Source organism: Neofelis nebulosa, chromosome 5 (genome assembly GCF_028018385.1).
Source record: "Neofelis nebulosa isolate mNeoNeb1 chromosome 5, mNeoNeb1.pri, whole genome shotgun sequence".
NCBI lineage: Eukaryota > Metazoa > Chordata > Mammalia > Carnivora > Felidae > Neofelis > Neofelis nebulosa.
In genome coordinates this window covers 50,326,689-50,351,616 of record NC_080786.1, presented here as the reverse complement: position 1 = coordinate 50,351,616, position 24,928 = coordinate 50,326,689, and the positions used below count along the sequence as shown (strand labels likewise).

The window sequence follows — 24,928 nt, the reverse complement described above, 5'->3', positions numbered from 1 at the left end:
GACTAGCCTCTTGTGGATATTGAGCACTTGAAATACGGTTAATGCTACTGAGAAATGAAATTCTAATTTAATATTAATTACCTTTAACTTAAATAGCCACAGGTGACTACTTGGCTGCCATATAGGATACCCTAGTATGAGTCCTATGTTCAAATACCATTGAATAAACCACATCTAAACCTATGTCTAAAAGCGGTTTTCTAAACTACCTAAGTATGATTCTTCTGCAATTTGTTGTTAACTTCAGAGCACCTTAGTTTTGTGAATTACATCATTGAGTTTCTAGAATGGTTTTCCTTATTCTCCTCATCTTATTTCTATCTTAGATAAATGTCAGTGGAGATTTTAGCTTCCTCTGGTTCAGAGTCGAACAGCTAATCAAAGGAAGGGGATGAAGAGTTGTTTTTATTCATTTGGAGCCAACAGAGTGGGCAGACTCTTCCAAAGGCAAGCTCTTTGGTGGCCTTTTTTTGTAACCCAAGGGTATGAGTTACTAAAGACGTCATAGTGCTGGCTGGCAAATGGCCTCACTTGGAGCTACCGGCAGGAATGATCTGAAGGAACTTCACAGATACCGTATGACTATGAGGGATGTTAGCAACTACCTTATCTTTCCCAAGTAAGAGACTCCATGTCTTAATAGCATCTGTGATTCTCATCGCTTCTCGGCCTTTTGGCTAAGATCAAGTGTAATAGCATCTGTGATTCTCTCCATCCTGACTCTAAAGTGCTGAAGACTCAGGTGAATGTACAATGAAAATAATATAACAGTCCTCTCTAGACAGTCAGAAGGAAAGAGATTAAAGGCAGCTGATGGGAGGTTTTGTTTTCAGAGCTAGCTGGTCTTACTAGCATTTAGCATGTTTTACAGGTAGCAGGTGGTCAGAATTATTAGCCGATCGTTTGCATAATTGATAGGCCTGGAATTGGAAGAAATAGTAAATTTACCCATTGCACAAAAATAAATAGGTTTAGGTTATTTGCATATCTTCCTTGCTTAAAAACATCCAGTATAAATACGTCCTAAATACTCAATCTATTCAATTTGGCCTCAAGCAATGTTTAGAGACCCACTTGATTATTTCATGTGATGAAAGTACTTCAGATGTGAGTTTTTCAAAGACTTCTTTCATGTACCCAACACTGCAGATCAGGTATCTCAAGCATGGTGTTCTAAACGTTTGTTCTGAGGCTTTGTGAATTCTTGGAATGCTTTCAATATGTAAATTAAAAAAAAAAACCCTCAAAACCATGTCATATCTAACAAAATTGTGTGAGTTTTTTTTTGAAATATAGGTAATGCACACAGTATTTTTAACAGATAAAAGTTCAAATACCTCACCAATAACCTGTCACTCATTTTCATCTGAACTTATATATATAGATATTTCATATTTAAGTAAAAGACCAATCGTCTTATGAAAAGCGTAAAGCACTGATGCTTTGCTTATGAGGACCAGCCTTCACAGATTATGCAGAAACCCATATGTGGATAGAATTAAACATTCTCCAATGTGTAAGAGCTATTCATATTCAAAAAGAAAATATTAACAAAACTGCAATAGTAGCTAGATCTAAAATCAACACGAAATGTCGTTAAGGGGGTGGGAGAGAACCTTCCTCTGACCAGAGCCTAGCACATCCATATTAGGGCACTGGAAGTCAGATAACAACATTCTCTTTCTTGGTATCAGTCTTGGGGGTGTGGGGGTGGGGTGGATTGCAGTGTGGGTGAACAAATTACTCTGTCTTTCAGTTTGGTCATCAGTAAAAGGGCCATTAAAACTAATGTGAAACAAGAAAGACAAACATAGAGTAAAGGTCACAGGGCTTTTTAAAAGGGCACAGAAGGTAAGGGATGGAGGCAATACAGTTGATGTGAGGGATTTGGTGAACACTCCCTGGGGCCTGCCCTGCATGCACAGGGCCTTCCAATGTCTGTAGCAGAGGAGATAAGGGCCAGCCTTAGAGGAGAGTCTTGAGCTGCTTAAAAGTGATGCATTTGAGGTTACTGTGAGTTAACGAATTATAGCAAAGAGATAATTGCCTCAGGAATGTAGTAGTTTAAGGAGTTGCTTTAAAGCCAGAAAAGAGAGAAAAGATTTGAGAGTGCAGTGGCTCTCTCTGAGGCTTCTTTTCATGTGAATGAGAATGTGGATGATTTAAGTGATTCTGTGGAAGCACTTCAGAGACACAAGAGCCAAAAGCCACAGAAGCTGCTGCAGAGTTGTGCCCTTCTTCCTCCTTCCTGATGCCAGAATGCCAGACCTTGGGGCCTCACCACATCAATGAGCATTTTCCCTTCTACACAACCTCTGATGTACGTGTGGAAACGAAGACCAGAATGCAGCCAGCAAAGCTCTACCAGAATACATTCTGCTCATTGAACCCGCCTAAATCACTCGATCCATGCTTTCTTCTCCTTTCCGTTCTACTGTCCTTGCAGCTGTCCCCAGCCCTCTCCACTGCATTAACAAACTAGCTCTCTAGCAACTTCCTACGCACAGCTTGTCCAAAAACATCTTCTTAGGATATAAATTGGATCTCATCACTTCTTACCTATGAATCCTTCAACGGTTTTCATGACCAGCCCCTCCAAAGATCTTCCATTCCTTCCTCTCCAGTGCTCTCCTCACCAAGAAGGTTTGGGGAGAGCAAGGAGAAAGAAAAAGAGGAGAAGGAAGATGGAGACAAGTGACTACCTGCTCCCAGGTTCCACTCCACGATGTTAGGTGCTTTATAGCTGTAACATTATTTAATCTTCTTCATAATCCTGTGGGATAGATATTATTATTTCCTTTTCGCTGATGAAAAGTAAATGTGTAGAAGGCATAAATAAGTTGTGTAAGTGATCTATTTAGTAAGCCTTAGAACCAACATTTGATTCATATCTGTCTCCAAAAGTTGCTTTTATAACCATCACCTCTAAACCTTCAGATATACTATTCCCTTTCGATCAAATGCTCTACCAGTCAAAGTCATTCTGGACTCTCAAAAGAGTATTTATCACTTGCTCTACTACATTATGGCTATGTCTTAATTAAGTAGCAACATTGCATGTATCATACTAGACTCTAATTATCTGGTTGATATGGTTCTTTCCCCTACTGAACTGCTCTTGGATTTGCTTAAAGTCAGGAACCATATCTTTCCTGTTGTGAGCTTAGTGATTGGCATACTGCCCAGGGCACAGCTGGTGTTTAGTCAATCTTTTTTTTATTTGAAACTTCTATTGTGAAAAGAGTAAAGTGGTAGATCCAAAACCTTTGGTTAAATTCTTAACTAGAACTTAGCAAACCGTCTGCGTGACTGTTAGCAGATTGCTTAACCTCCTAGGCCTCAGAAAACTTATTTGCAAAATTACTCGAGGGAAAGGGGGAGACATTAAATGGTCTCTAATATCTCCTCAGATTCCAAAATCCTATTCACTTACCCTTTGCATACAGAGAGGGCATGGAAGGAGAACTTCCATAATCAGACACAAAATGAAACATGGCATTTGTATAACTGCACTTACTGCACAGTTGATGGAACTTAACCATATTTATTGGGGCAATGGAGGGGGAGGCTAACCACTTTATAAATAAACCACTTTATGAGTTTTTAATGTGTTCCTTATTAAATATACATTACTTTCCATACTAAATTAAGTAGCATTTAAAGCCAATGTTTCCTTTCATACCTTTAGTTAAATGAGATTTCTGTTTATTTTAGTCATGTGATTAAGTAGCTCAAGCTACTAGGGATGTAGACTAATAGAGGAAAATATCCTCTACACATGAAAAGTTAGAGATTTAGAGCAAGAGGAGAATTAAGAATCAAGCCCAAAGCCCAAGGAATGGAGACAGCACATCACTGGTTAATAGTGGAGTAGCCTCTTTCCCAATTGTCAGGTGACTGACCAACTGCAATCTTATTGCCATGAGTTCATTGCCATGCTACCTTATGATGTGTCCATCCCCTCCAGATGTGATCATTAGAGAGTGTGGTCAACATATGTAGGTTGCCTTCCCATAAACTACTTCCCTCTTCTCACACCAGGAGTATTCTGCCTCTTCCTTCTCAGCCAGGTAGTTTAGGAAGGGTTGAGCATGATGCTACAGAAGTCAATCGGCATCATCCATTGCCAAGAGGCGGTCAGTGGTCCAGAAGTGGAAGGGACAGCCAATCAAAACAAGGGAATCAATAAGAAGATGCAAATTCTAGGAGAAGAAAGCTCCTTCTTTCTGCTTTCTAAAAGTCAACGAGAACGTTTGTCAGCCATCTTGAAGATGAGAGGAGGGGCTGAAGCTGCCTCAGACCTGGACCCGACAGTGGGGTCGTTGCCAAAAAGGGTCACAGATTCAGATGGAGAGACCAGGTCCTGTCCACAATGGTTATACCTTGAATCTGCCCTTTCCTGAAGTTTTCCCTACCTCTGGACTTTTTAGTTAAGTGCACCAGCCAGTTTCCTTTATTACCTAAGCCAGTTTATTTTTCTGTTGCTTGAATATATATATATATATATATATATATATATACACGCACACATATATGTATATGTATACATATACATGTATACATATGTATGTATATGTGTATATGTATATGTATACATATATATGTATATGTATGTATATATATATGTGTGTATATATATATATATGTATATATATATATACACACACACACGTATATATCCAGTAGAGATGGTCTATGCTATTCAAAGTTATCTATAAAATAGAAGCATTTTGACAGAATGCACCTCAATTTTTTATCTACATAAAGACCCCAATTTTTCTTCAGGTTAACTTCAGAACAAGATTCTTTTTCTATAAACTTCACTACAAATTGGACTGATGAATTCCAATACTTGTTTCAGATCTGAGGTATCTCAAAAAAAGAACTTCAAAAGCACATATCTTAAATTCTTAAAATCTAATTTTAATTTCAATTTTCCACCCTTTTATAAGAGTAATATACACACACATTTGGAAATCAGGAATGGAAGAAGGGGAAAAAACTGTCCACATTCCTACCACCTAAAAATAACAACTGCTGATATCTGGTTGTTGTGTTTTGTTTTTTGTTTGTTTGGTTTTTTCTATTCTTTGTGCAATGCTTTTAAAAAATATAATTGGAAGGGTGCCTTGGTGGCTCAGTCAGTTGAACATCTGACTCTTAGTTTCAGCTCAGGTAATGATCATAGGGTCTTGGGATCAAGCCCCATGTAAGGCTCCATGCTGAGCATGGCACCTGCTTGAGATTCTCTCTCTCTCTCTCTCTCTCTCTCTCTCTCTCTCTCTCCCCGTCCCTCCCCCACTTGCACTCATGCTCTCTCTCTCTCTAAGATAAAATCAATACAAATAATTTTTTAAAATAAATAAAAGAAAAATATAATTGGGCCCATTATGATTTTTAGTATAACCATGTTTCTTGGTTTAAAAAGTGAACTTCAGAGGAAGCCATCAAAATCCTCGAGGAGAAAGCAGGCAAAAACCTCTTTGATCTAGGCTGCAGCAACTTCTTACTCAACACGCCTCTGGAGGCAAGGGAAACAGAAGCAAAAATGAACTACTGGAAACCTCATCAAAATAAAAAGCTTCTGCACAGTGAAGGAAGCAATCAGCAAAACTAAAAGGTAACTGACAGAATTGGAGAAGATATTTGCAAATGACATATCGATAAAAGGTTAGTATCCAAAATCTATAAAGAACTTATCAAACTCAACACCCTACCCCAAAAAAATAATCCAGTGAAGATATGGGCAAAAGACATGAATAAACACTTCTCCAAAGAAGACATCCAGATGGCCAACCGACACATGAAAAAATGCTCAACATCACTCATCATCAGGGAAATACAAATCAAAACCACAATGAGATACCACCTCACACCTGTCAGAATGGCTAACATTAACAACTCAGGCAACCACAGATGTTGGCGAGGATGCGGGGAAAGAGGATCTCTTTTGCATTGCTGGTGGGAATGCTAGCTGGTGCAGCCACTCTGGAAAACAGTATGGAGGTTCCTCAAAAAACTAAAAATAGAACTACCCTACAACCCAGCAATTGCACTACTAGGCTTTTATCCACGGGATACAGGTGTGCTGTTTCAGAGGGACACATGCACCCCCATGTTTATAGCAGCACTATCCACAATAGCCAAAGTATGGAAAGAGCCCAAATGTCCCTCGATGGATGAACGGATAAAGAAGATGTGGTATATACATATACAATGGGGTATTACTCGGCAGTCAAAAAGAATGAAACCTTGCCATTTGCAACTACGTGGATAGAACTGGAGAGTATTATGCTAAGTGAAATTAGTCAGTCAGAGAAAGACAAAAATCATATGACTTCATTCATATGGGGACTTGAAGAGACAAAACAGATGAACCTAAGGGAAGGGAAACAAAAATAATATAAAAACAGGGAGGGGGACAAAACAGAAGAGACTCATAAATATGGAGAACAAACTGAGGGTTACTGGAGGGGGTGTGGGAGGGGGGATGGGCTAAATGGGTATTAAGGAATTAAGGAATTAAGGTATTAAGGGGCATTAAGAAATCTATTCCTGAAATCATTGTTTCACTATAAGCTAACTAATTTGGATGTAAATTTAAAAAATAAAAAATAAAACAAGTTATATAAATAAATAAATAAATAAATAAATAAATAAATAAAAATAAATAAAATTATTTTTAAAAGACTAAAGAAAGTGAACTTCAGGTCAATATGAACATATTTAAATGATGTGGAACATTCTACACACACAGACACAATCTAAGCAAGTAGACTTGCTGAAGAAAATATTCCAAAGTAAATATATATGCAGGTTTAAAACCTAGAAAGGGAGATCCCCAGATGTGAAAACAAAGGGAGCACCAAAGTCAGAAACAGTAGGGTAAGGACATAGTGTCTTCCTACCCTCCCTCTGGGGGCAGAGAAGCTCTGTTTCACAAGGCAAACACGGACAACTCTATGAGCATCATTTTGAATAATCTAGCTTTATAAATACCATCAGAAAATCTTTCTGTATTCTGGTCACAAGTCGGGCTAATTTAAGTTTTCAAATATGTTTTTTTTTATATTTTTCTCTATGTTCCTAGTAGGAGGAAATCCAGAGAAGCTGCTCAGTGGATGGTTGTCAGAGTTCTGTTAACTAGGAGTTCAGAATTAACTTTAAAATTTTTCCTACATATGTACATGGGCCTTTGCTTTCTTCTATCAAGTAGATCTCTATGTATAAAGTGAAATCTGTATCTCTCTGCTCTTGCTAACAGTGACTTCCATGTTCCTAAATTCAAGGTCTACTCTTCATCCACATCCTGCTTGACACATCGGGAGTATTTAACATAGCTGATCCCCTGCCTCTTCATTTAGCTCCTGACACCACATTCCCCCATGGTTCCCCTGCCTCTCGGAGTGTTCACCCTCAGGCTTCTTTGCTGTCTCCTCCTCATCTCCCTCACCTCCTAGCATTAGACAGGCTGGTGTGCTGGTCTCAAGGCTTTATACTTGCATGCTAGATGGATGACTCCAAGACTTATATCTTTATATCCTGAATATAATTCTCCAGACCAGACCTCTCTCATAAACTCCAGACTCTCGTTTACTTGACATCTTCCCTTTGTTGTCTAACAGGCATTTTGATGTCTCACGTCCACAAACCGAACTCCTACTCTTCTTCCCATGAGATCTGCTCCCTTGCAATCTTACTCATCTCATTTAAGGGCAACTCAACTGTCTCAATTTCCTAGGCCAAGAAACTTAAAGTCATCTTTGGGTTATTCCTTTTATCACACATTATATCCAGTTTGTAGTGCTCTTAAGTCTACTCTTAAAATCGATCCCTTTCTACCCTGGTCCAAGCTATTGTTACCTCTTCTCTGGATCATTATAGTAACTTCCTAATCAGTAATCCTTCTTCTAATGTTTAGTCTATTTTCCAACTTAGCTGTCAGAGTGATCCCGTTATTCATTCCATGATGATCTTGGTAAAAAATAAATCATGTAGCTCTCCTGCTCAATACTTTGCAAAATCTTCTCTCTCCTAGGACTAGAAGCCAACATCTTTTTTTTAAATTTCAATTCCAATATAGCTAACATACAGTGTTATGTTAGTTTCAGGTGTACCAAATAGTGATTCGACAATTCCATGCACCACCTGGCGCTCATCACAAATGCCCTCCATAATCCCCATCGCCTATTTCACCCATGCCCATACCTCCCCTCTGATAACCATTGGTTTGTTCTGTATAATTAAGGGTCTGTTTCTTGGTTTACATCTTTCTCTCTCTTTTTTATTCTTGGCTCATTTGTTTCTTAAATTCCACATATGAGTAAAATCATATGGTGTTTGTCTTTCTCGGACTGATTTATTTCACTTGGCATTATACTTTCTAGCTCCATCTATGTCATTGCAAATGGAAAGATTTCATTCTTTTTACAGCTTTTTACAGCTGAATAATATTCTATTATATACATATACCACTTCCACTTCTTTATCCATTCATCTATCGATGGACACTTGGGCTGTTCCATAACTTGGCTATTGTAAAAAATGCTGCTATACATATAGATGTGCATGTATTGCTTTGAATTAGTGTTTTTGTGTTTTGGGGGTGAATATCCAATAGTGAAATTACTGGATTGCAAGGTAATTCTATTTTTGACGTTTTGAGGAATCTCCTATACCAGTTTTAGAAGCCCACATCTTTTAAATGACCTACAAAGACCAGCATGACTTGGCTTCTGTGCAGGGAAGTATTAAGCTTGATCAAAGAAAGCATTGGCCCTTTGCCCCCCAGCTCCTGGGAGGTAACCTCTAAGCCCTTGGAATGTTCTACCCAACAAGAGTATCTTTGTTTGCCTGGACGCTTTGGACCCTGCTGAATGGTGTATACTAAATGTATGGTTTACAGTGAGGCCTTGGGCCACTGGGAATCCGCTCATTCTTCACATGGACTGAGCACCAAGGTCACCCATGCAGGTGGTCGGTGTATCTATAGGGCCCATCTCCAGCGAAAAGTCTGGAGACCAAGTCTTGGGTAAGTTGCCCTGGCTGACAATACTCTGTCCATATTGTCGCACACTGTTTCAGGGGGAAATGTGCTTTCCACATAACTCCACGGGGACAAGACAACTAGAAGCTCTAACTGGTTCTCCTGGACTCCATCCTGGGCCCCTTTTCTCAATGGTGATTTTAATCTGTATCTTTTTGCTGCAATAAACTATAACTGTAAATATAACGCTTTGCTGAATTCTGTGAGTCCTTCTAGTGAAGCATATATATACTCTCATTCTAGGCCTTTACACATACTGTGCCCTCTGCCTGGAGTATTCTTCCCCCAAGAAACTCAGGTGATTGTCCTTTTCACCTCCTTCAGATATTTATTCAAATACTGTCTTCTCAGTGAGGCCTTACCTGACTAAACTGTTTAAAATTATAACTGTCCACTAACACATACACTCTCCCTTCCTCCTTGGTTTGTGTTTCTGCAGAGGTCTTATCTTTTCTAAAATGTTACATGCTTTATTTAGATAGCTCACTGTCTACCTCATCCTGACTAGAATGAAATCTTCAAGAAAACAGGGAACTTACTGCTTCTCTCTGTTTTGTTCATTGCTGTGTCTCCTAGAATAGTGTATAACACAAGTGAGAACTTAGTAATAGCTCTTGAATGAAAGAATGAATCTGTGTATACTGGGGAGGAAGTAAGGTAAATAGTTCAACCAAAAATCGACACAGCACCCAAAACAGCAAGGACTGATTACTGGCCCTAGAAAAGAACTTCATAAAGAGTGCCATGGATGAATTATAAAATAAGGATTAGTAGATTTGGCTACATGAGCCTGATTTTCTATCTTCTAAGAAACTGTGTTTTGGAGCACCCAACATTCTAAACGGGTCATGAGACATAAGAGGGTAATATTTACCCACATAGGACATCCAGAAACCAAGAACTGGTGAAAACAGAGTAAAAAAAATGGTAGGTCCTTAGAGAAGAAGTGGTTTTGAGGACCCATTCATTGTCACTGAGGCCCACTCAGGTTCCCTCAGGCAATGAAACCCCTTGAATGGAAAAGTGTGACCCTACTGTCGCTATTGCCCAGTCCCACCAACACTGAGTAGTATAGGTCTGGGTGTTTCTCAGGATGTAAAGCGTGGCCAGAATAAAGTGAGAAACCCCACAATGACTCAATGACCTAATGATACCACCAAGGTAGCATCCTCTAACTGCTAATCTCCAGCTGAAGAGTTTCTTAGTTACAGGCCAGATTATTCCTGGGAAAGTCTGATCTATACCAAGAATAAGAGGTCTAATCAGAACTCACAATCATCCATAATTACTGCGTAGAGAGAGAATCCTTTAGTGTATTTAGGATAGTGGGTCATCTAGGAATCCCAACAGGATGGCTGACCCTATAGATTTGTCTCCCATCTTTTGGGAGATGACATATAAATGTTATAATGATATGATGAACCTCTTGCAATGAGATAAAAACCAAAAAGGATCAGGACAAGAGTAAACCAAAAAGGGCTAGCTGATGGGATTGATGGACAAGGGGTAGAAAGGGGAAGAATTCATGGTGGAAGGGGTGATAAAGAAGAGACCCATGGCTCTGTAACATTGGTACATAAGAACCACATCTAGGAGAAATGAGGAATATGCCCAGAGGGAAGACCATGAGTATCTTGTCTGGTCTCTGTAACTCAGGACCCCCTTGTGGATAGGGCTGCACAGTGACATCACAGAGAACTTTCTGGAGGAAAGTACAGTGACGCCTTCATGAATGCAGTGAGGTAAATAAATGAATGAAAAGTGAAACAAGATGAATGTCTGAGGAGAAACAATAATAAAGTGGGCTTATGACATTATGATAGGTATGAAAGGCAACTTCAAGGGTCTTAAAATGCAACCTATTTCCTATGAGAACAATGTCATCCCCAAGTACCACTATCTCAAAGGAGGACATTGGGAGGCTTTTAGTAAAAAGAGAAAGGTAGGAAGTAAATGGCAGGAGACTATGGGTGGAGAGTCTGGCAGAGCAATTCCTTGTATCGGATAATCCAGCTGATTGTCAGCGAAGAATGAAGGCTTATTTGTTATACTCCTGCCTAATAATTCATTTACTCAGCAAATGTTTACTGAGTTCTACACTAGAGACTAGATTCTAGGGATGAAGCAATTAGCCATACAGATAAGATCCCTGTCTTCCTGGGGCTCACACGCTAGTGGGAGAGACAGACATTACAGAAATAAACAAATCAGAGTGCTAAGAGAAAAAAAACAGGCAGAAAGGAAGGAGGTACTAATTTGATGAATCTTAGAAAGAAGTTACAGTGAAGATTCAGCTCTCGGGAAATTATGCATGGAGGTGCCAGTCATACACAATGGTCATCTCAGGAGCAATGACAGCTCCTTTTTAAAGCCTTAACCACCTTCCAAGTGTATGTGTTGTCATTGTGTGCTGAATTATAGAGTGCTGCAAAATTACAAAAGCAGTGACCTGTTACAAACCCTTTCAATGCTAAAGCAGAGCTTAGATACCTAATGAGCTACACATTCTACACCCACACTCTTCAATTGTCAGAGCCTCTAAAACATTCTGCCTTTACAAATTAAAAGGATTATCATGAGGGAAAAAATAGACTAAAGACAACTGGGTCAAAAACTCCTTGTCTAAAGATAGTCCATATACCCCACTGGGCACCTGAGTTTCCCTGGCTGCTGGGCAGCTCACTACCTCCTCCTCTCCCACAGCGGGCTCAATGGGACCTTGGGCCAGAATCCACGCCATCCCTCTGGAGACTGTTTGTGCCAGGCCCCTCCCTCTGCTGCTGCTCCAGCCTTTTGGAGGTGTCTCTGGGCCCGTTTCCTTGGTACTTGCCTTTGGAGCTGGATAGCACCTGCTTGACCCTCCCAGCCCTCTTTGCTCTGCATGTCTGTGCTCAGAGGGCCTGACTCCAGTTCCTGGTAACTCAACAGCCCCACCGCCAGCACACTCCCCTCAGCGGATATGCTGAGCAGAAGAACACAGATGACTGAATTTATGTGGGTCAATTAGGTCCGTACGTCTTTGAAATCCGCCTCAGCCTTGGACCTAAAGTCCAAGATGAAAACGTTGTGGCCCTTGTTGGGTAGCTGCGGAAGACATGGGCTTGGACGTGCGGAACTGGGAGCAGTAACCAGCAGACTGTAGGACAAGCACAGCAATTAGGCGGCACGACAGCACCACCTCCCAACCCCGAGCAGAAATTGCAAAGAGTCACGGCCCTTTTCCCACTGACCTCCTCCCTGAGCTAAATTTAATTCCAGCCTGAACTGCTCCAGATTGACAGAAACTAAAAAGACATGACAACTAAACTGTGATCCTAAACCGGATCTAGTACTAGTGGAGAAAAAAAAAAAAAATTGCTTGAAAGGGCATTACTGTGTCAGCTGATGAAATTGGAATACAGATGTACACATCATATAAAAGTAGCATACCATGGAAATATAACTGAAGTTGGAAATCGTGTAGGGGTGTATGTAAGGGGTAAAGGGCCATAACATATGTAATTTACTCTCAAACTTACTCTCTTGGAAAAACAAATTGGGAGGTGGGGGGAGGGGTGCAGGGAGCAAGCACGGAAGAAAATGTGCAAAGGTTAACGCAATTGGGGCAAAATCTTCACAATATGTTAAAAAATCAAGTGCCTAAAAATTCTTTGTATTCTTCTTATAAGTTCCTGTGAGACTGAAATTAGTTTCAAAATAATTTTTTTTTATAATCTGGTTTTAAGAACTAGGTAGGTTGTCTAAAAATAGCTCCTCTACTACCTGGACTGTCATGATTACAGTTCATTTCTTTGGATGTGACATATTTGCAGACCACCGCAATTTCTCCACATCAACTGGGTCCGCTTTGCTTTCTCCTTTTGAAAACAAAATGTCCTTTTGCTTCATAATTGTTTGAAACACAAAGACTTAGAACATATCTTCATCTGAACATTGGCATACATCACAAGATATATAACTGAAATCTTAGGGAGTATCAATTCATAATTAGCTAGGGACAGGCAGAGGAATCACTAGAAAAGAAGCTAAAGCAATAGGTGTGGAGAGGTGTCCCATATAAATGAAAATGAGCCATGAATACAGAGGAGGAAGGGCACCATTATTCCTCCACCTCTTAATTTGGTGCTGAGCCAGACCTGAGGGGTAATGTTCTACGAACTACACCGTGGATTCTAAGCTAGCCTTCTCTCTGACAATGCTGATGACACTCTCCTTCCAGATTCCCTACACCTGCTCCATCTCAACTGTGCAACAAGGTGCCTGCAACCAAGATGGGGCAAAAGACATCAATAGAACATTCTCTAAAGCAAGGCCAAGGAGGTGAGGCGTATGCCTTTCTTTTCTCCACCAGCCATGCCCCAGAGGTTTGTGGTGGGCTTCAGAATCCCCCGTGTTGGAAACTCCCAGACACAGAAATTTGCTCTATCAAATATCTAACTTATATAGGTTATAATAACATAGGCTTGCTATGGATCAGGGCTTCTCAGAATCCTGAGAATATGCTGGCCATAATTTATTTTTTCTCGCTATAGGACATTTGCCACGTGGTACCAAAAAAGATACTTCTTAATTTCCAGAATCAAGGAAAATATGCAGATTAGAATTTAAATTCTGGTCTAGGATTATCTGGGGAAAGTGTAAAGATTTCTGCGAGCTGTGGTTAAGGAACCCGGGGGCTTAATTTTCTTTATGAAATAGCGCATCCTAGTGGCATTCTCAGAAACTGCAGGGAAATTCAGAATTCTTCCCCCCCCCGCCCCCCCCCCACCGTCCCCTCCCCCCACCTTGAGTGAGTACATATTGGACCTACAGTAGCTCCTTGGTCAGAAAAACCAGGTCTCAGTGCTATTTCTTTTTTTTTTTTTTTTTAACCGCCATCAGGAATTTCTATATGAGAAAACGTGGGTTCATATAACCCACTCTTGTTCTGGAGCCGTGAATTTCAAATGTTTTTATTCAGTTACATAAACAAAGCAACTTTTCCCTTGGAAAAACACAAGTGGAAATTTCAAAACAGAACAGAAATAATATTTCAACTCCAAGTGGCACGCATCTCTCACTTTTGCTTAAATTTTAAAGCATTTTCTATCTAAACTGACACTTTTAAAACCTACTTATTTTAGAACTTGAGTTACATTCAAAAGGAAATAAACATTCTGCTCCATTCTGAATAGGCCCCTTTCACTAAGCCTTTGAGCCCCTTCACCAGCAGCCTATTCAGATTTCAGGTCATCACACACGTTCTGGGTCTGAACCATCTCCCTGTCACTGAAGTTCCTCCAGAAATGTTGAAGCCAGGAGAGCCACAGAGGGCTCAGAGCAAATTAGCACAGGCCTCGCGACTGACCAAAATTAGGCCAGTCTAAAATAAACCATGTAGGCTTTTTTTTTTTTAATGTAGAAAATATAACCCCCTGCACAGGGAGCATTTATTAGTTTTTATTTATTTATTTATTTTTTAGCCTTTTAATTTTCACGGTCATGGCCATAGCTCCTTCTCAAGCATGTTTGAGTGTGCCAAGCATTTTGTGAAAAAAGTAGGTCACGGGAATGCATTGTAAAGGGATTTTGTTTGGGGGTTAGAAGTGGGGGGCTGGAAAGAAGACAGTGAGTTCAATTTGGGAATAGAAATAATTTTCAGTTTCTACGCTGTACTATGGAAATGATGAAAAGGAGGAAGAGCAAGATGGGGACAGTCTTTCCTGAGTGCCCACTATTTGTGCCTTTGCATGAATATTATTATCCCGTGAAGTAGGGTTTGTTTTCATTTTATGGGTAAGGAAGCCAGAGATCAAAGAAAGAGGGAAGAGGGAAGGTGGACTTCAAATCCCGAAGCTGGGACATCATCTTATCACTAGGACAGAACCCAGGAAAAGGTTTTCAGAGTGAAAATAATTCTACTTGTCCTTAGAATCTCCATTGAGAGACCAGTGAAAACTATCAGTTAACGAATGCTTAGTCACTTTGCCCCACCTCTTTGAGAAAGCAGTCGAGTGAGTGAGGTTTCTCTCTAGCTTTCCTATCCTCTTCTTCAGTTCCTTCCCTCCTATGTCCCCGTACGTCAACTTGTAGCTCCGTACCTGTGCCCTGACACACAAGCTTTCCTCTTGATCTGGTCTAGAAACTTTCTTTCTGCCTTCTCTGTTTTCAGGTCAGGTCTGGCCAATATCTTGTCTTTGCCTCGGTCAGCTGCCTCTTAGCTTGGATTAATATTTCTATTTTAACAGCACTGATGCCTCTAGTTGGAGAACATCTCAGATACTGTGGCAAGCTGATGGGAGAGGTATTGTGAGCTGGTGTGAGTTTTGGGCTTTTAACTGTATTCTGTTTCAAATATTTCTGTTCTGGCCACAATGCTAGGCACTATGTAAATACACAGATTGATAAAAGATTATCTATCTTCATATACACCATTTGGAGAGTAATTTATTACAATGCTTCATGAAGCTGTTTTGGGCTACGCGTGAGGTGAAAGGAAAAAACCCCACATTTTCTCAATAGATCCTAAGGACAGCTTCCAACAGAAGAAAAAATTGTAAAAGCAAGTGAGGAAAGGAGGGTGGTAAGCCCAGTGTTTTGCAAAACTCAATTTGTAGGTGTTATTTTTGCCCCTCTCTTTGTTAGATACATTGTTACACACATTTCCTTTCAACCCTCTGGAAATTGACTACATCGTGGGTTCCCAAGATTGGCTGAGAAGGAGGTTGGAGCAAGAGAGCTCAGTCTCCGGCTCCGCAAGGGGTGAGCTAAGCCATGTGTGACTTCATTTTAGTCTTACAACAGTGTTGTAAGGTAACTTCAACTGGGTCCATTTTTCAGATGAGGAAACTGAGGATCAGCAAGGTTAGGTAACATACTGCGTCTAAGACACAGGAGCAAATATGAAGTTAGAGCACTATTAGTGGGGGAAGGAGAAGTCCCTACTTCTTGCTCTTTAATGTCTTTCTTTCTGCTCCCCAACTTCTAAATAGATGCACCCCAGTCAAGCAAAACACATGTACTGAGCACTGTCAAAGGGAGGATTGCAAAATATTATAAGCTCTGGTCCTTGGTTCTCAAGGTAACAGCAACATAATTTTGAGAATAAGACACACACACAGATACACACGTACACACACACACACACACACACACACACACACACACAGAACTAACAATCCAAATCTATGTGGAGCAAAGACAGGTCATTCTGTAAGAGAGAAGACTGTGAGTTGGATTTGCCTAGGCAAGGAAGATGTATAAGAATATTCTAGTTGCAGCAAGTTATGATGAGTGGAGACCCAGTGGTCCAGGGCAGGGGTGGAGGATCCGTGTGCAGAGCAATAGGACCGAAGCAGGTTGCAGAGCAGAGCAAAAAAGACAGGTGACCAGAAAAGTAGACCAGAGCTTGTGAATGTGACCGGGACTGCAGCATGCCCAGGAAGCAGTGTGGGCACACGGGTGTGTGCACACATGCGTGCATGGATGGGCATGGGCTGGGATGGGAACTAGGGGGCCGGGAATAAATATGGAGAGTGTAGAGAAAGCACTGGACTGGGTCCCGAGGTACAGGGGTTCTCGTCCCAGCTTTGCTGCTGGCTGCAAATGCAACCTCAGGCTAGTCACCCAACATTGCAGCCTTGCTTCTCTTCAGCTGTAAGACCAGAAATTGGAGATCATCTCCAAGATCTGTCAGTAATTTTAAGACGTCCCCCTGCCTCTCCTTTTCTTCTGCTCCGTCTTCACCATCAGCTCCAGAATATGAGAAGTGTTCTCTTTGGTTTGCAAATAGCATAAGTTTTTTTTTAATTTGAGAAGAATTAGTTCATTGCATGAATCTGGACAAGCCCTGTTACTGTAAAAGAATAGTGAAAGCTGCATCATCATTAACAGGGAATTTTTAAAGTGTAAATAATCTCAAATTGATGTTTCTATTAAGCCAATGTCATTTCTTCGCTAGCCACCTGCTTGCTTCCGCTGAATTATTTTTTGCGGCAATGCCACTGTTAATGTTAGGGGATCCACAGTAAAGAGCCCTAGGAACCTCACTGCTGTGTTTACTGTAAGGATATTTTTGAGGATGTTACTAATTACATAAAGAAGAACCATGAGAGAAATTTTGCTCCGGTATCCAGATTAAAAAAAAGATGTGCCAACACTGCTCAAGTGGCCTATCCTTACCTACCTCAAGCACTCCATAACTGTTGTAAAGAGCTCCATTTCACTATTCACAATTTGGTGCTGCTGGGAAGCCCAGAGCCAAATCTGGTCCAAGCACATGGCTTGTGCATGGCATGCTCAACTCACCCCGGGCAACATGTCTTCCCTGGCTGCTCTTAACTTTCTTGAACTCATTTCTTCTTCTTTGTTATTTTTATCTTCCTGAATTATATGCATTTGGGTACCTTAAATACCTCTGGAAACAAAGAAGTTTAAAAATAAATACAAATAAATAAATAAATAAATAAATAAATAACTTCATGCAACTGAAAGCTTTGTTTTCTAGACCAGAGGCCAGCAAACTGTGGCCTATTGGCCAAATCCAGCCTGCCAGTTGTTTTTGTATGGTCCTCAAGTTAAGATTGACCTGTACATTTTTTCATCATTTGGGAGAAAAAAGGAAGATAGTTTATGATGTGTAGAAATTATGTAAAACTCAGTGTCATAATTCAGTGCCCATAAAGTTTTATTGGAACACAGCCACACCCACTCGTTCACTTACTGTCAATGATTGGTTTCACCCTCCCACAGCAGAGTTCAGTAGCTATGACAAAGGTGGATGTGGCCCCTGAGCCTAAAATATTTACTACCTGGACTTTTACGGGAAAAAAAAATTGCTGATCCCTGAATTAGACTTTCATTTTACATCTGTGTAAGTTCCTCCTGGCTAATTACAAAATTGCTTCAAAGCTGGGTGTTTGCTGCATCCTCACTCCGTCTAGATATTTTTTGTGTTTTGGCCATAAAACTATCTCTCAGTGTACTTTAACCTCGACCTAAGCTCAGGTTTATTATCTGGCTCAGATTTCAATGCTGTGTAATAGAGACAATTGACTTTGCGCCTCTTAGAAATGACTAAAGGACTCTCTTGGGTAACTATTTTATAGACACTAATAAAATGAATCCACAAAAACCTTCTATTTTTGCAGAAAATTCTAAGCCAACAGAAGGATCTACACAGCAACTTGGCACTTTTTACACCACGTTCAAACAATTCCCTCCAGTTTCTTTTCAGTTGATACATGTGTTTGCATATTTACTGATTTTTTTTCCTCTCCTGGTCACCCTCAGTTAGAAATAAAACAAGTCTCCATGGAAACACAACAGAATGCTCTCTCACAGATGATCGAGGGACCCAAGCAGCTGGTATTGGGCTGAAGGCTGCAGTGGCATCTGACCAAATTAGGAAGAGAAAACAGCTCACCGGCTCCTTCAGACCTCTCAGAATTCTAAAGCTCAGCATGAAAACCTACACAGATTGTGAATTACTGCAGATTTCTTTTTATTCCTTCTTTTCTTTCTGAGAGATGTTCTATCTTATCATGTGATATTCTTATATTCTTATAAAATATTCTGTCTTACCCCTGTGTACATTTCAGCCATAGGGGTTTTCATCCCGTCCCCTAGAATGAATGACAGAGTCTACAAAATAAGCAGGAGAGGAACTTCTATCAATGAGCGCCTGCTGTGTGTCAGGCACTTACATGTCACAGCCAGATTAATGTCACACAGTTTGTAAAGCAGAAGAGCTAGGATTTGAACTGTCTTCTGGTTAACTCTAAAGCCCATTCTCTTTCCAGTACACATGAAATAATATCCTTCAGAAAGAAGAAAATAGAAAAGGCAAGATGAAACAAGGTATTTTGACAAAGCCATTGTTGGAGGGCAGTTGGAAATCGGGATAAGGAAATAAGAATATGAAATTCACCTTCTCACTTAATACTAGGTTTATGAGAAGTCACAGCCAATATGATTTCACTCATATATAGGATTTAGGAAACAAAACAAATGAACAAAGGGGAAAAAACCAAGAAACAGACTCAACTGCAGAGAACAAACTGATGGTTATGGGGGAAGGTGGGTGGGGTGGGTGAGATAGGTGAAGGGGATTAAGAGTACACATATCATGATGAGCACTGAGTCATGTACAGAACTGCTGAATCACTATATTGTACACCTGAAACTAATATAACATTCATTGTGTGTCAACTATACTGGAATTAAAGTAAAACACTTAAAAAGCAAAAAAGAAGTCATGGCCAAAAGCCAAGTTGGGGTTAGAACAGAGAGAACCTGGGTTCTCTTCCCTAAAAACCCCTCCCTAATGTTCAGAGGAGGATGTTTTAAATAAGGGTGATTAATAAGGGTCTTGAAAGAATAGACAAATTACTATGGGAATCTAGAGAAAGGAGACGTGCTTCAGGTTGGAGGGAGGGGGACGGGAGGAATAATGGAGGAAGGGGTGGTAAAGCACAGCAACCCATCATAATACAGAGCTTTGGCTCTTCCCTGGCTTTGGCTCTTCCCTGGGGCCGAGTATCCATTTAACTGAACTTGTGTCTCCTCAAATTCTGATCCCCGAGCTGCACTCTTCTAGGTCCCACTTGTTCCTAGTGTTGCCAAGTGACACAGAACCTTGCCCAAGAGCCCATCTCTGTGACAGGACCAAGCACCCTCGAGGTCACAGAGCCTTGTTCCCCAAGCCTTATGAAGAGTCCCCTTGGAACCGTATTCTCAAACCATGGGAGTATGGGATTGACAGGGGGGCCTCCAGGGCCAGACTGGGGGATGACTGCTCCCCTCAAGCAGGTGGGCTCCAGGCCCCCAGCTTCAACAAGGACACCCTTGCTTTTACCTACTTGAGGAGGGATCATTCCTCTACTTCAGAACCATTTGAAAACATATTCAGAACCTATCTTCGTCTGAACATTGGCACCCGTCACAAGAGGTCTAACTGACATTCAAACCAGGACTCCTGAGAGAAAGATGCATGTCCTCTGAAGGTTTATAAAGAGTTCATGGCTGGGACGCCTGGGTGGCTTAGTCAGTTGGGTGGCTGACTTCGGCTCAGGTCATGATCTCACAGCTCATGAGTTCAAGTACCGCGTAGGGCTCTGTGCTGACAGCTCAGAGCCTGGAGCCTGCTTCAGACTCTGTGTCTCCCTCTCTTTCTTCTGCTCCCCTGCTCGCTCTCTCTCTCTCTCAAAAATAAACATTAACAAAAAAAAAAGTCAAGAGTTCGTGGTAAAACCACCCATCCTGTGACAGAGATGCAGAGAGAGATTTTTTTTTAATGAAACAGTTCACCCTCAACTGATCTACATTCAGACATCACCATCCTGCCACCACTGAGGGTCAAGGAAAGCGTAGAGAAGAGAATGGGAGGAGATGGAGAGAGAAGACAGCTCCTTCTTGTGGAAGCCAGATTCGGGAAAGGTGATTGAGGAACATCAGCATCTCCTCCATCCCGGTGTATGGAGCCATGAGTTCTCTTGGAAAGGTGGTTAGATTCTTCATAGGTTCCATTTCCAAAGCATGTTGGGGTGGGCTGTGGTATGTTTATAATCTCCATAAACCTAGAAGAGTTCCTCTTCTGCATGAGCCCTTTATTGCATAAAGAGTCTGTGTGAAACACATTGCTCTCCACAGAAAGAAGTCGTTTCATTGCAAATTGCTTTATTAGCCAAATTAGATGATAAAACTAGGGCAGTATCTACTACACTAAAATAGACCTTTAGATTATGGAAAAGTGAAATCATTGGAGACATCGTGTCCATGCAAAAACAATCTTACTCTGGAGAAGGAAAAGCTTTGACTTGAGCTAGGACAGCCGTTCTTCATGAATGTTAAATTCTTTTTTCCGTTTTCAACACCCTTGTCCTTCTGAATGGCTTTTGCTCAGTTTCTTGGATATTTAAGACTCTAGGCATTAGTCAGGCAAGCATTAGTGTCGGTGCCCCTGGGTGATTCAGCTAAGCACAGGCATGTCTTAGCGAGGTTTGGACAATAATTGCTCTGACAAAGAATGATACTTCCCATCTCAGAACAATTTATGAAGATTACACACCCAACCCCACACCAGGGGAAAACTTCTCCCTTTTGTTAATCTTTCACAGAATAAATGATGGTGTTGGAAGTTTGGAGAACAGCCAGTAATTTATCTCAGGCTGCAATGATAAAAAGTGCCGTCGTTTCAAGAAGAACTTGTTCATGAGCTACTTTATTAACCATTAGCACAGACCACATGATTCAGACTTAGAAGAAAATAACGGCCTTAACATCCAGGCAGCATATTAAAAAAATCCTACTCTTAATTTACAAATTCCCTTAAGAAGAATAGAGCCCCCATTCTTCATTAAGACCTGCTAAGTCACCTACCTCCTCAAAGCCAAAGATATTATTTCTACAGGCAACACACGGTTAGGATCCTCCACAGAGAGCCTGACTATCCTCTATGTAACCCTTTAAGCAAAGAGAAAGTAGACAATATAGAGCACAAGAAACTAAGGCAGACCAAGAAGAGGGCTCCCTGCATTCATTTTTCTTTTCCTCTTTCCACACAGTGTTTGCTTTGTTATTTCAGTCCTTATTTCTTTAACAACAAGAACCCTTGACCTCCGTGCAGTGCCCTGGTTGAATAACATTGCAACCGGCCAGTACCTGTAAGCCATGCCCGTCTCTGCTCTGGTGGTTTCCTGCAATGAAATTCCATGGACACGTAAAAACTTCTCCAAATATTTCCGTTCCGCTGCTCCACTAGGCCTCACCGGCCAGCAGGCTGCCTGAGGTGGAGGCTTGGTCACTGCTATGTGCCGTCTACATTTCAGAGCTGATTCACTGGATTTGGGCAGACCCAGCTTGGGGCTGGGGATGTCCGCACAGGCAGGTTTATACAGATGCATGTTTCCAAAACCCAAGAACGCAAAGCTAATTTCACAGTACTTAGCTCTGAGACTGGCTGTGTCTTGCTATGATTACTTGGGTTATCTGGCTTTGGTGTGTCCCTAAAAGGGATCAGCTCGTTTGCCTTAGCTGCCCCTTACTATTTTTTGTATGTGAGCAGACTCTGGAGTCCCCGGCAGAGCTCTTAGATACATGTCTCTGTTGAAACCTTAGAAAACAAAACAAAACAAAACAAAACCCTGACAAAGTCCAATCCCTTTTCTTGTCCCCGTTAAGTTCCCAAAGTCAAGCTTCAGCAACTATGTATTGGCCCCTGGGGAAAAAATATGGGCACTCTTTCCCATGTCTTTCTATTTAGGTAAAAGGAAATATTTGGGTGGGATATAGGCCAAATGTTCTGTTCTCATAAGGATCATAAGGCCTTGGGGATGATTCATGAGTGTGTAATGAGACCTTTCTAAGTACTTCATAATCAAATAATTTATTATACTAGAGACATGATTCATTTGGATAGAAGGTCCATCAGTCTTTTTCTTTTTAAGATGTTGCTATCAAGTGATAGGAAATATCAATAGGATGGTTGTAAAAAGCAAAAGGCCTACACAAATAGGACCCAGTGATTTTTGACAGAGATGTAAGAGCGATTCAATAGAAAAAGGATAAGCTTGGGGCGCCTGGGTGGCTCAGTCGGTTGAGCGCCGACTTCGGCTCAGGTCACGATCTCGCGGTCCGTGAGTTCAAGCCCCGCATCGGGCCCTTGTGCTGACAGCTCAGAGCCCGGAGTCTGTTTCAGATTCTGTGTCTCCCTCTCTCTGACCCTCCTCCATTCATGCTCTGTCTCTCTCTGTCTCAAAAATAAATAAACGTTAAAAAAAATTAAAAAAAAGAAAAAGGATAAGCTTTTCAACAAATGGTACTGGAGCAGTTGGACACCCATAAGCAAAAACAAACAAAAACAAATGAGCCCTGACTTAAACTTCATATTTATACAAAAAAATAAATCAAACTGTGTCACAGACATAGATATAAACCATAAAACTTCTAGGAAAAAACAGAGGAGAAAATCTTCAAGACCTAGGGATAAGTGAAGAATTCTTAGAGCCAACACCAAAAACACAGCCCATAAAAGAAAAAAATTAGTAAATTAGATGCCATCAACATTCAAAACTTTTTCTCCATGAAAGACCCTGTAAAGAGGATATGAAAACAACTGGGACCGGGAGGAAGTATTTGCAAACCATGTCCAACAAAGGGCTTATATCCAGAACATACAAAGAAGTCTCAAAACTCAACAATAAAAACATAAACACTCCAATTAGCTGATGGACAAAAGACATTAACGGATGTTTCACTGAAGAAAATATACGGATAGAAAATAAGCACGTGAAAATAAGTTCCACATCATTAGCTATTCGGGAAATGCAGATTAAGCCCATGAGATATTACTACACACACCAGACTAGCTAAATAAAAATACCAATAACACCACATGCTGGCAAAGATTCAGAGAAACTGAATGACTCACACATTGTTGGGGGAGAGGTACATTGGAAAAGAGTATGGCAATTTCTTATAAAACTACACATACCAAACCTACCATAGGACACAGTAGTTGTACTCTTGGGTTATTTCCCCCAGAGAAATGAAATCTATGTTGACACAGAGAAACTATACACAGATGTCCATAACAGGTTTATTCAAAATAGCCAAAAACTGGAAACAACCCCAATTTCCTATAACAGGTGGATGGTTAAACTGTGGCATATCCACACTATGGAATAGTATTCAGCAATAAAAAGGAATGAACTACTGATATACGCAACGACTTGAATGGATCTCAAGGGAATTTGCTGAGTGGAAAAAAGCCAAATTACACATATCAAATAGGACTCATTTTCTCTCCCTTTCCCCCACCATATCACAAACACTCCCTCCCAGCTTCCCAATTTTCCTGGGGAAAATCATTACTTATCTTGTTTTCTAATTGTTCAATATATGTCTTATCTTGCCAATGTTTCAATAAGGTCCTTAAGAGAAAAAAAAATCATCATACTGCATGATTCCATCTAGATCATATTCTTTAACTGATAGAATTACACACATGGATAACCAATTAGTGGTTGCCAGGGGTTAGAGAATTGGAAAGAGAGGGAGGTGGCTCAGTCAATAAAAGGGTAGATGAGGGATTCTTGTGCTGGAATTGTTGTGTCTTGACTATGGTGGTGGCCACATCACTCCACCCGTGTGATAAAATGGCCTGGAGCTAACACACACACACACACACACACAGACACACATACACACACACACACACACACACAAATGAGTGCATGCAAAACTAGTGAAATCTGAATAAGGTCAGTGGCTTGCATCACCATCAATTTCCTAACTGTAATATTGAACTATAGTTATGTAAGGTATCATCATTGGGAGTAACTGGGTGAAGGAATTTCTCCATATTGTTCCTTACAACTGCATGTGAATCAATAATGATCTCAACAGAAAAAGTCAAAAAGAGAAAACAAAAAGTCCCCTCATATAAGGGTCCTTTCCCTTTGTGATACCAGCTGTGTCTCTCCTCCAGCGACCACTCCTGGGCATAAATGGTCCAATCCAACAGGCTTCCTACTCCCACCCCACCCATCACCATGGCTTTGCTCACATGACCTCCCCCACCCCATGTCCTGTGAGAGCTCACCTCCTCTAGGAATTCTTGTCCCGCCTCCTAGACCCTGGTATATGATTACCTCTTGAAATTCCCCTTGCAATTCACTTCTAAAGCACTCACTTGACACCTCTAAACTGTTTCCAAACATTTGTACAAACCTGATGATTTCTGTCCTATTTTTGGACCACGTTTACCATTATTTATTTACTATTTGGAATTCACCTGCTTTGTTTTTTTTAACCTAAATGAATATATTTAGTGTTATGAGCCGAATGTTTGTATCCCTCCTCCAAATTCACATGTTGAGATCTAATCTATGATGGCATTGGGAA

The 24,928-nt window shown here is 40.8% G+C and overlaps 1 protein-coding gene across 3 annotated transcripts in view; it reads right to left on the bottom strand.

The window, feature by feature from the left end:
* Positions 1-24,928, bottom strand: part of KCNAB1 (potassium voltage-gated channel subfamily A regulatory beta subunit 1) — a 417,917-nt gene that overhangs the window by 369,736 nt on the left and 23,253 nt on the right. Inside the window, exon 1 of one of the 3 annotated variants that reach the window (XM_058730301.1) lies at positions 21,686-22,126. The exons of the other annotated variants lie outside the window; for them this stretch is intronic. Within the exon in view, the coding sequence (XP_058586284.1) occupies positions 21,686-21,927 (242 nt within the window). The 5' untranslated portion in view covers positions 21,928-22,126. Of the gene's footprint in view, positions 1-21,685; positions 22,127-24,928 lie in introns of those variants that run through there. 3 annotated transcript variants of the gene reach the window in all.